The sequence below is a fragment of the Carettochelys insculpta genome, chromosome 6 (assembly GCF_033958435.1).
Source record: "Carettochelys insculpta isolate YL-2023 chromosome 6, ASM3395843v1, whole genome shotgun sequence".
Taxonomy (NCBI): domain Eukaryota; kingdom Metazoa; phylum Chordata; order Testudines; family Carettochelyidae; genus Carettochelys; species Carettochelys insculpta.
The window spans coordinates 17,247,718-17,259,651 of record NC_134142.1 but is presented as its reverse complement, the minus strand read 5'-3'; the positions used below and the strand labels follow the sequence as shown (position 1 = coordinate 17,259,651).

Below are 11,934 nucleotides of genomic sequence, written 5' to 3'. Positions count from 1 at the left end.
CAGTCTGATTCCAATACAGAGGAAATTCTAAAAGTTTGTATGGCTGAATATTTATTTCCATTTCACAATCACAATAAACATGCACTGGGCTTCACAGAGGCTAATGGCCTACTGGGTCTGTTCCCATGAGGAACTCATACTGTATATTGAGTCCTCTGTCCAGTTGTGGCTGCATAATGGGAAGTAGGACTAGTCTATGAGGTCGTGATTCTTCCATAGCCAAATAGATTTCACTGGTAGGAAATATTTCCTTATCTTTAGCTTGGATTTCTTTGATCAGTTTTATTCCTTCTATGCTTAATTATAGTCCGCTAGGCCACCTAAAGAACTCTTTCCCTGCTTAGTGGTTACTCTAATCAAATACAGGTCTCTCATCATTATCTACCCCTGCTTAGCTGTCCAGTCAAGCTGTAAACCTTACTTTTAACCTCTTCCAATGACCATTCCCTTCCACCTTTTGAAGGAGATGTATGATACAGTTCAAGGAGACAGGATTTCCCAAACTAGAAAAATAATAGTGCTTTCCATTTGTGCCCCACCTCAAGTCATAACCTCTCTCCATCATATTTCCCGCTCGTAAAATAAGTACCATATTACTTACCTTCCTCACAGAAAAGTAGTGGCGATCACTTGTTTGGAAAGCACAAAGTTTGGTGCTATTTTCTTACTATCCTTGTCTGGCGTCTTCACTGTTGTTCCTGGCAGGCCAGAAATAAGCTTTTCTCAACATGAAAACACTGTTACTTGATCTACAGTCAATATTCTTAATTTCAGATACAGAAATGATGATGCATGAATACAAATATAATGGGGGGGGGACGACCAGCTTGTCTGGATCCAGATGTCGAAGCCCTGGGTTCTCCTCTGAAGCACCCAGCTTGTGGTGGATAAGGGGTGCAGAGCCCTGAGCCTGATGCGCTGGATCAGGCAAGCTAGGGTCAGATCCAGACCATGGGCTCTGCTGGGGGCAGGGAAGGCAGGAAGTGGATTGGCATCGCACTACTGCTGCTGCTAGCTGTCATTCCCCCCCGGGCCAGGGGAAGGGGAAGCGGCCTTGGAAGCACTGCCTGGAGAATTCTGGCCCATCAAAGCAGCATAGGGATGGAGCACAGACCCATGTGCATCCAGGGGTAAGCAGGTAAGGTGATCTCTGTCACCCAGACCCCACACCCCTCGACTACTCCTGCACCACATCTCTACCAGACCTCAATCCCACCCCCTTCCTCACCCCTTAACTCTCCAACCACACTCTGCTCCTGCCCCTACCTCCCATACACCTCACCTTGTCTATGACCTCTCTCTTCCAGACCCTGCACGCCAAACACTCGTGCACTTTTCCTCCCACCCAGACCCCCACACCCATTCATACCGCCACCCCTTTCCTATACCTCCTCCCCCCCAGAACCCCCCCCACAGCCTGCTCCTGCCCCCCACTCCTGCCCAGATTGTCCTTCCCCAGCCCACTCCACCAGGAGCTCAATTGTACCTGTTCTCTCGGCAAGGAAAAGGAGCTTAAATTTTTACAGGATGGTAGAAAAAAGTTAATGACAGGAAATGAGAATGAGGAGCTACTCACCAGAGGAACCAACTTTTACCCCTGGGAGAAAGTTGCTTCAGCTGATAATTAACCCATGCAAACATGAAAGCTGAAGTTTACCTAGAGCAAATTGGTGGAGCATAGCACTATACTTGAATGCGCAGGAACCAGGACGTAAAAGCACCTTGTATTTCATTCACTATAGGTACAACTGCTCAGTTTACAGTGAGACAGCGTGTGCTTCATGCACGTTTAAAGCACTGCTTTACATGTTACTGTACACTTTAATATGGTTCACTAAACTCCAGTTGTAGATGTTTTTTTCTGGGTCCTACGTTAGCTGTACATTCGAAACTTTGCAAATAAGAGTAGGAGGGTAGGGACAGATTTTACTCTCAACCAGTGGTGTCCAGATGTTGATACAATAGAATGATTTTGAAGTCAATGCACATCTTGTTTGTCAAGATACATTTTTTCAAAAATGAGCATCAGACTAGCACTCCTATTAAGCAGACATGTCATATTGTTCCTATTTGCACAAAAGCACACAATTGGGTAGAAAGATCTTGTTAATGTTATGCAGTCTGCAGAAGCTATCTACACTTATAGATAATCAGTGAAACAATATTATCTAAAATACACTAGCCTGATTAGAAATGCCCTCCATTTTAGAAACAAAGGATGTCTCCAAATTACAGATTTTGTCCACTACAACCAATCACACAAAAAGGCAAACATTCATAAGAATCAAGAAATGAAGGAATCAGACACTTGCAAGAATGCATCATAAAAGACAGGGTATACAAGAGGATTTTTTATTTATTTACAGCAAATATATTACAATAAAAAAAGATGAACATGGCTCATATTGTGGTTATGTACAGACGATGCTCAACAGTTTTAATTCTCTTGGCACTACCTGAATCATATGTGTAAGCTCAATGAGAAAATAAAAGTAGTACACCTATTGGGCAAAGAACACATGAACAGTATACATCTTTGGACAAGAGTTTCAGTACAATCCGAAGAGGATACAGACAAGCCATCATTAGGACAAGAACTTTTTAAACAAACATGTTACGCACAACATAAGGCTGTCTGGCACCATTTAAAATCTGCTGTATTGAACACAGTCTGACGTTAAAGGAACGTCATACAAGATTAAGACACATAATGTAATTATCATGGTGAACAGTCTCATTACTTTCATTCTTTCTTTTTAACATTTTATTCCCACAATAATAATATGTTACAGAGGCTTCATGGAACTCCAACACAATGCAACAGCTGGCTGGTTTTGGTTGTCAAATAAAGTTGACGTGCAGCAAGAGACATTTATGCTTTACACAGATATGTCACTCACATGGGTTCTAGAACAAAGATCTAAGCACAACAAATACAGAAGGCTTATAATCGCACCTTGTTTTAATTAGAATCCTGAACAAAGCAGGGTTCAAATTACTCCATGGGGATCCAAGCTACAATACAGCAAAACTCTTTCTGCAACTTCACTATGATACAGTAGCGGTAGTAAACAGAGTTAGTGTGATATTAACCCTTCTACATTTTCATGAGTGGTTATAAAAACAGAAGCTAGCATCTTCTAATCTATTTATATTTCCTGAGATTAATTTTCCTTTGTGATCTAACTATAGAACCCCAGCTAGACACCAGTAAATTAAAAATGTATGCCACTACTTTGAAAACCCTTATATTCCCCCTGTTGAGCACATGCTCCTTCCCTTTTCATTTAGGCCTTTAGACCAGGGTGTACACAATTAAATTCACTAGCAATGCTGGGATGCTATGGAACAGTCGGTCTTCTGGTCCTCTCCAAGCGCCTTTATGGTAAACTGTAAGAAATCATGTTCTGATTGAATCTCAAAACTCTAGCAAGTATTTTTTCCTCCTAAAGGGAGAAGCACCTCTTGCTTCCATTTTGGGAAATAAAGCTCCTGGCAACTCAAGCCATTACTGAAATTCTCACTTCCTATTTGCAGTGTTCCGAGTATAGTGGATTCCACTGTGTACCCCAGCTCCCCAGTCTAACAAGCAACTTTCATGGCAGATGGTTTAGTGTTCTCCTGAACAGAAAAAACCCAATGTAAATCTACACCAAAAAATTAAAGAGAATTTTACGAATTAAAGATCTCATCTTAGTGGTTTCTTCAAGACTTAAGAACCTAAATTTCAAACTGGAGCCAGGAGGATATTCTATCCTCCAGGAGTCTACATGCATCTTTATTTCTTGCATATAAAATAATCGGTATGTTGGAGTAAAATCCAGATTCTGAGACTGCACTGGAAGCACTGGTGCATCAATACTGCTCTTGGGCCTAGGCAGGCATGCCATAAATTTGCAGAGGCATAATGGACCTGGTTGGTATTTTAAAAATTAATGTTATTATACAATAGTCATGTGATTTTGCATTCTTTGCGCAGACAGAAAGGTTTAACTCTGTAACTTAATTCTCAGAGTAGCATTTGTGTAGCTACCAAAGCAGCCAGAAAGCATCTGGAGTTTCTCTTATAGAGTACCAGCTTTTCCCGTAAGAATTACACTAAATCTCTTCTTTCCACACCCAAAATCTTCCTATATCCCAAACTCTATAGACAAGTAATCCAGAGCCCAGTAGAAAACAGGTTTTGGTTTTCTACCTGCCAGCAATTCGTTTTGCTATCCAAATGCTGCAATACCATCTGCAGCCTTATAGCCATGGCAGAAACAAGGCTCAAAAATATCTAGCCAACACATCGCAGGCAAAGCACTCCATTGACTAGCAAAGTCCACCTTAACTTGTGTCCCAGAGAAGCCCTGTGTGGGATTCAGGACCTGCTCCTGTCCCATCACTCCATTTTACTGGTTTTTGGGAGGGACATTCAAGTGCCTCTGTCCTCTATAAAGGCACTGGGAGGTGCCATTTCCTTCTCTGTCAGCCTAGCTGGTGATGATCAAGTGAGCTGGCCAATCTCCTCCTTGCTAGGCCCTGGGAGAAGCAATGATATACATCGTCCCGTTACGTGAGCAAGGCACGTTCCCTCAGCTCACAAGTCAGTGTAGAGGGAAAGTGGAGGGTGGTGTTTCCGTGAGGAGTGATCTCATAATAAGCAAGGTGCTCCTTACTCGTGTGGGAGAGAACAGAGTCGGACCTGTAACAGTGCTTCTCAGGGCAGGCCGTTCCGCTAAGCGATACGTAACTCACTTTCTCGGAGAGAGGCTGTTTGTGTCAGAGGATGTAGTTTACTTGACTGTCAACAGTCAAGTGAGAAAAGAAAGATGTCAGAACTCCTGTGGCTCCCAGCACCATTAAAGTCTTGAGCCAAAGCATAGTCATGTCTACTGCAGTCTTTTTGCAGTTGTTCAGTGAGTTTTAGATCAGCCTGAAAGGTTGGGGGCAGCAATGGGAGCTGAATCTACCAACCCCAGGTTGCATTTTTACCCACAGAGCTAGAATCCAGCAGGGCTGTTCTACTGAATCTGGGATCAGAGAGATTAGTGGGTCAACATGCAGAAGCTCAGCAGGCCAGAGTTCTGGCAATAATACAGTTACTGTACAAAATGAAAGTCAAGCTGAGCCAATCAGGTTGTCATACAGGTGACCTGTACTTTCCCAATAAAAGAGTTAAATAAATTAAATTAAACTTTGGTCAAACCAGAAACACCTTACTTACACCTAAAGCTCAGCTTGTGTCTGTTTTTGTTTAAAAGCCGCTAGATGTCTGGAGATAGGCTGCTTTCCACGTGGCTGCACGACATAACCAGGCAGAATGCAGCACATCACTAACGGTAGCAATAGTCACACTACTGCACCAACCTCCATAGCAGTCCTGTGACAGACAGCAGTCCAGTCATGTCTAGTCACTGGAATGAAACTGGCCACACAAGTGTCTCCTGCTTTCCCACATATGATTTGCCTTCATCTAACCATTTTTTCATAAATGCTTCTACAGCATTGGTGGAGCAACAGAAACCACTCTTCTGGGACGATGTTCTCCTCCACTCTCAGTACCTCTGGAGGAACATACAACTCTATTATTAATGTACATGAGTACATATTAACCTTTGAGGATTACTTTAATTGAAAGAGAGACTGTCATAGAATTGTATCCTTCCCCCCTTCATTTATTTACTTTTCTGGCTTTATCAAGTAGGAAAGCTTGGACACAGTGGCAGAGTCACATTGGTAAAAGATTGAAAATATTCATTTTTCTCATTATTGAATTATGAGATAATTGACCCTGGTATAGTTGAAAGATGTATATGGTGGTTTTACGTACTTTATAACTTATTCCTCTTCTATATGTTCTTCTTCAGCAGCATGACTGAAGCACAATTAAATAGTAGATGTGTAGTTTTTAACCATTGTACATGCTCTGTGCACAGGCTATTTTTGTGTGTTCTCTGGAAAGATTACTTCCATTAATTCCCTTCTGAAAACATGATCCAAAAAAAAAAATTCAAGTAGGATAAACCCAAACTTTATTGCTGGGTTATAGGTCAATATAAACTGACCAGAACTGACACAACTAAAATTCTCTTTACAAAAGTCAGGATTGTTCATTTACGCTTGCTGATCACAGACAGCTTCATTCACCATTCATAAAGTCATTAGAACCAAAAAAATTACTCCATCTCTTTTGGAAGCAAACAGGACTAATAACCGTCATCATCATCCATATCACAGCCATAATCTGAAACATGAATAGAAAAAGGTTTTTAGAAAAAGGAAATGTTCCAGAGAATAAGAAAAGTACAATGAAAACATCACAGTCATCAAATCATAAATTCAAGCAGTTTATATGCTGTTTAAAAAGTTGGTATGTTTTTAATTAACCAAACAACAAATTCATACTTTTGCTTAAGACAAAGGAAAAGAAACCTGCTATATTCTCTCCTTAATGAAGTCAAAACCACTTGTAAATATATATATATCTCTATATCACTATCACTGCATTTATTTACAAAAGCTCTAGAACACACAAAAATCTTTGTGGGAGGGGCCTTCGGATCCTAATTTCAAGGAGACTTAGCACATGGACGTGCAAAATATTCAATGTTCAGCTTAGCTGAGGGGCTAAAGAAATCAAACGTGACTTGTCGAAAGCAAACTGGACATGGACTTAGATAAATAATGTGCATTACAGTGGAGCATGGTTAACTAAAAATATGAGCACCGAGAAAAAAAAATCATTTGGTTAAATCATTCAAGGATTTGTAAACCAAACCTACCAAGGCTCAAAGGCAGTTGACTCCCATGAAACAAGACGCCTCCCAAAAGTCAACTTAGACTAGGACATCTGGCTTCAGAAGTTCTGCATCCAGAACTACTACAAGCAGAAACTTTTAAGTATGTCTACGCTGCAATGAAAACCCCTGGTAAGGCCATGTTTACTGACTTGGGCTCATGGGGCAAGGGCCGGGGAAAGTTTAATTGAAGTTTAGACTTCTGAGCTTGGGCTGGCACCATAGCTCTAGTGCGGAAGGGTTTCAGAGCTCAGGTCGCAGCCTACGCCAGAACATCTACACTGCAATTAAATAGCCCAGCAGCCTGAGCCCTGAGAGCCAGCATCAGCTGCAGGTGTCTTAACTGCAGTGAAGATCTATCCTAAATGGCCAGTTTTGTTTCTTTGCCAGTCATTACCCAGAATCTTTTATGAGCACAGCTATTTCAGAGCAGTGCTGGTTGGTAAGGTCTAGCGGGAAAAAAAAAACAAAAAGCTTGTGCATGTGTCTGGATATAAAATTTTTTCTGCATATTTCACAAATTAACCAGAGAAAAATCTGTGTTGGAAAATGGACCTAAGTTTTACTATTCTATTTGACCATTTAATAAATTTAATCTTCATCTGCCACCATCAGTCTGGAGAGGTGTAGTGGAGGGTTTCATGCCGGGACACAAGCCAATGACTGCGCCGCAGAAGAAATGTAATCCAGAGCCATTTGTACAGAAATGGCAAAGTTCATCACCTGAATCTCCTGCAATGTCCCTCACTTGTCAGGGAGGTCCAAGAACCACAAGTGGCCATACAAAGCAGTTCTTTCGCTGGCAGGCCATTCTGCACACCTCACTTTTAACTCTGGCAACATTCCTAACTTATTTTTCTTAACAACACCAATACTCGGCTCTTTCAGCTGCAGCACAGAACCAAACAGAGGATAGTGCAATGTTCTCACAGTGGTTTAAAAATAGTAACACAATGGAGAAGAAAAGCTCAGTGACCTTTAAACTACTTTTGCAGGCTTTATTACTTTTATTTTTAAACACAGATCCACCCATCCATGTGGGTGCACTTTCTTGGGACCATAACCCTAAAAATAAACAGTTGTGACAGGCGAAGTGTTTTTCCTATGGTTCAGAAATGATTTCCCAGACAGAAATCAATCTAAAAGCAACACATTCCTTTACGTCAATCCACAGTATTACCAAAAAGCTTCATCAAAATCTGCAGCTGAATTAATTGAGGTGGGGACATTTCCACAATAAATCAACACTCCAGCACAAATCATCTTCCCTCTTGGCTTTACCATGTTGCATCTTTAATGTCTTCTACTTTAAGAGGACTTTTGCATATATCCAAAATTTAAAAGAAAGTTTCAAATGAAGGATAAATCCAACCATGTCTAACTATGAAACACCACTGCACAGGGGCTATCAAGGTTTCCTGTCAACAGAGAAACCAGCTTAAATGAGGGCTTCTGGTTAACCCAAAAGAGTGGAGTCACAAGGGGGGTATAGGCATCTGATCGCTATTTGTGCATGCAAGTCCAATATTCACATTCGCAAAGCCCCCACTTAAGCTGCTGCCTAGACATGGAGAAGCCTACGTTTCCACTGCTAAAGACCCCCAGCCACCTACATTTCAACGTGCACACAGACTCTTCAGTCTAGACAAGTGGTTCCCAACCTGGGTTCGGTGAGGGTATTGCAGGAAGTCCGTGAAAAAAATAAAAGGTAAATAGAAATGATCATAGAAAATAGATTTTAAATAAACTGCAAAGTTACAATCTATTATTATTTTTTAAATTAAATATCTTCCACTAATGTTATTAATTGCTGTCCGAAAATCTATGTTGTGGTTTCCTTTTTCATGTAATGAAGTGTACATAGTGGCTAGAATTGGCTTTGATGGGGGCCTGCAAACAGTTGTGGGGGTGTAATTGGGGATCTGTGAATGGTTTGGGGGGGGTGGCTGGGGTCCGCACTAGTGAAAAGTTGGGAACCACTGGTTTAGACATCACCAAGCAACTCCAGTGGGATTCACAAAGTACGCATTCACCACCTATCCTGTTGGGGGCAGGGGAGCTTGGCAGATACGCATAGAAACTGCCTGGGAGAATAGGTACTCGCCTGGGCCTCATGTAAACCACAGCTTGTTGGTGTGATGCTGGACTCTGCAGGCTGGTATGGAGATCCTTCCCATCTTGTGCCTGGGGCAGCAGTGCACGGGTACGCCTGAACAGCTGCTCTGACCATCTATCCCCTGCACAATGCCTGGCTGAGGCTTATGCAGTGCAGTGAGCCATGCACAGGGCCCCGCTCACTGCTGGGGGTTGTAATCCCATACGCAGTACCGTTTAGCATACTGAGAAAAGGCTTTTCATTAATAACGAGCAGGTCACTTTAGCAAACTGCTAACCGTACTGTCAGATACCGAGAACAAGGCACTATTCGAATCACGACTTTGTGTCTTCCCATTTCTTCTGGTATCTCAAGCTACCACGGCTGTGGCCTTCTGCCCTGCTCCCCAAAAACAGCTCACATTTTTCATTGCTCCAATAGCTCCTTGAGAATAAGGATTATTTTACAAAGAACAGAAGCTCGTCTCAATTTCCCTCTTCAAAACAGTGCAGTCAGTAGGCCCCCATACCTAAAATCAAGACTTACCATTTCCTCCCATTAACTGAAGTGCACTCATGCAGTGATCATCCTCTTCTTCTATTTCTTCATCGTCAACTTCATCCTCATGGTTATATGATACTGGTCCACTCTCTACCAGCACGTTCCCTGGCTTTTCAACCTCTGGTCCTTCTGTCTGTAAATGTGGAAAGACTGCCTGTGAAGAAGAGAGGGGGACACTGAAGAATACCATTCCTTGTAGCCGACTCTTTCCCCTTAAAATCTCCAAATGAGAGGGCCAGAACACCTGGCACAACTGTTCTCTATCAAAGCCCAAACCCAGCCTAAGCAGCTTAACTTTTCTAGGGAACATTCAACTTCCACTGTGGAAAGTCCTGTGAATGTGCATCAGTGATATATTCAGATTTAAAGTATTTCAAAGCCAGGCAAATACTCAAAGGGAAACAGTCAAAGGGAGTGAAAGAAAAACAGAAGCCTCTCAACAAGTGCATGGTAAAATTAGCTTGAGGCTGGAGGTGTTTTGGCAGAGTCAGTGTGGAAGCTTCAAGTGTTTTCCCTCATTGTGTTTGGTTCCAATACTGGCTATTATGCAACAACAGTGCTATTATCACTTAATGAGAACAAAATGTACTCTGATATCAGAAAAATCTGACATGTATTAATTCTGACAGATCAGGCTGGATTTTCTTGGAGCAGAATCAAGTGTGACAATAATGCTCATTTGAAAACACTGTTCATGGAGTAAGAGAACAACAACAGTGACTATACAAACTGGTACATCAACATTAGCAGAAGAGCAGGTTGGGAACGGGTGGCCCTGGGAGCACATGCCAAGGATCCACAGAGAGCTGAGTTTTACACAGCACTGGCTTGTCCTCTCTGTTACCAGATCCATTTCTACTTTTTCAGAGATCAGGGTCTGTCTTATTGATGCTAAGGCCCCAGTTCAGCAAGGCCCTAAGGACAGCTGGGCAGGAAATGGTTTTATGGTCTAGTGAAGAATATTGAGATTTTCAACATTTTCCCCATTTGGCACTGGGACCAACCCACAACAGGGACTCATGGCAGGGCACTCACCTGGGATGTGGGCAATTCAGCTTCAAGTCTCTGCTCTGCAGGTTGGGAGTAGTGACTTGAACCAAGCCTCCAACATTGCAGATAAGTGCCTTAACCATTAGGCTTACTTGTTATTGTGGGATCAGGCTCTCAATCTCTCTTGCTGGAGCTGTTCCACTTTATCAATCATTCTACAGGCATTATAGCAAGGACTTGAACCTGTGTCTCCCATACCACAGATGACTGCACGGATCACTGGGCTAAACTGTCCTCTGAGAATGGGATAGAGAGGCAGTGCCTCCAGGAGAGCAGAAGGAAAAAGACCCGACGCATGCAGATGGTAAGGATTAAGCAAAAAGGCGGCATTTCTAGAGATAAGGAGAAAAGGGGTCCAGTGAGAAAAGAGCACCTCCAAAGGAGGGGGCAGAAGTGGGATTGGTACTGGGGGGTCCGGACAGGAGGGGGCTGTGGGAGAGGGTCTGACTGGGGGAGGGTTGCAGGAAAGGAGTGAGGTCTGGGCAAGAGGGGGTGCAGGAGCAGACGAGGGATGCGGGACTCTGTGGGAAGAAGGGTGCAGGATCTGGAAGGGAGGGGTCATGGTGGGGGTAAGAGGTCTGGGAGGGAGGGGGCAGGAGCAAGGTAGTGTGGGGAGTCAGGGTGGGAGGGACAATGCAGTAAAAGGGTGGGAGTAGGGGACTGGGCAGGAGGAAGCACAGGAGCTGTCTAGGAGCACAGATCTGGGCAACGTGGGGGATTCTCACCTGTGCAGCACCCCTGGACACATGGCTCTGCACCTTCCCCCCACTAACCCTAACCCTCTGCTGCTTCGGTTGGCTGGAATTCCGGGCAGTCAGAGTGGTGGGATAAAGCCTCCAGGCAGTGCTGCTGCTCAGCACCAAACAGAGCTGCTTCCTGCCATCCCGCTCTCCAGCAAAACCGCCCTCCAGCAGAACCAGATTCGCCCACAGCTTGCCTGCGAGGCTCAGGGCTCCCCATCTCGCAGCAGGCCAGATGTTGTAGAGGGGAACCCCGAGCACTGGGTCTGGACGCAGGCCAGCCATGGTCTGGATTCGGACTGCAGGACACAGGGTTCCTCTCCCCGCCCTAGCCCAGAAATATCACCAACTAATTACTCAGACATCAAACTCCAGCCAACCCTGTCAAAGCAAGCTGACCACACAGGCAAGCTACTCCTGTCCACACAGGCACTCTTCCTTCCCAGTAAGCCCTCACGTCCCCATAGCACTGTCTGCACCAGGAGTTTGGTTGGTAGAAAAGCATTGCTCAGAGGTGCGGATTATATAAATTTCAACAGATCAACAGAAGTTTGTAATGTACACCAGAGCAAAGTCATCAAGGAAATTCCTCCAATAACATAAGGATTGGGTACTGAACACCATTAATCTAAACATGAATTGGGTACCCCACTCACATAGAAAACTATCTCCCTATAGAAATAAATCTCGCTGTTTTTTAGATTTG

The 11,934-nt window shown here is 43.4% G+C and overlaps 1 protein-coding gene across 1 annotated transcript in view; it reads right to left on the bottom strand.

Moving 5' to 3' along the window:
- Nucleotides 1-2,344: 2,344 nt before the first annotated feature.
- The window catches only part of BRF1 (BRF1 general transcription factor IIIB subunit), a 255,619-nt gene continuing 246,029 nt past the window's right edge, over nt 2,345-11,934 (bottom strand). Inside the window, exons 17-18 of the mRNA XM_074996369.1 lie at nt 9,424-9,592; nt 2,345-6,229 (exon numbers count right to left, since the gene is read on the bottom strand). Coding sequence (XP_074852470.1) covers nt 6,192-6,229; nt 9,424-9,592 — 207 coding nt within the window. The 3' untranslated portion in view covers nt 2,345-6,191. The remainder of the gene's footprint in view (nt 6,230-9,423; nt 9,593-11,934) is intronic.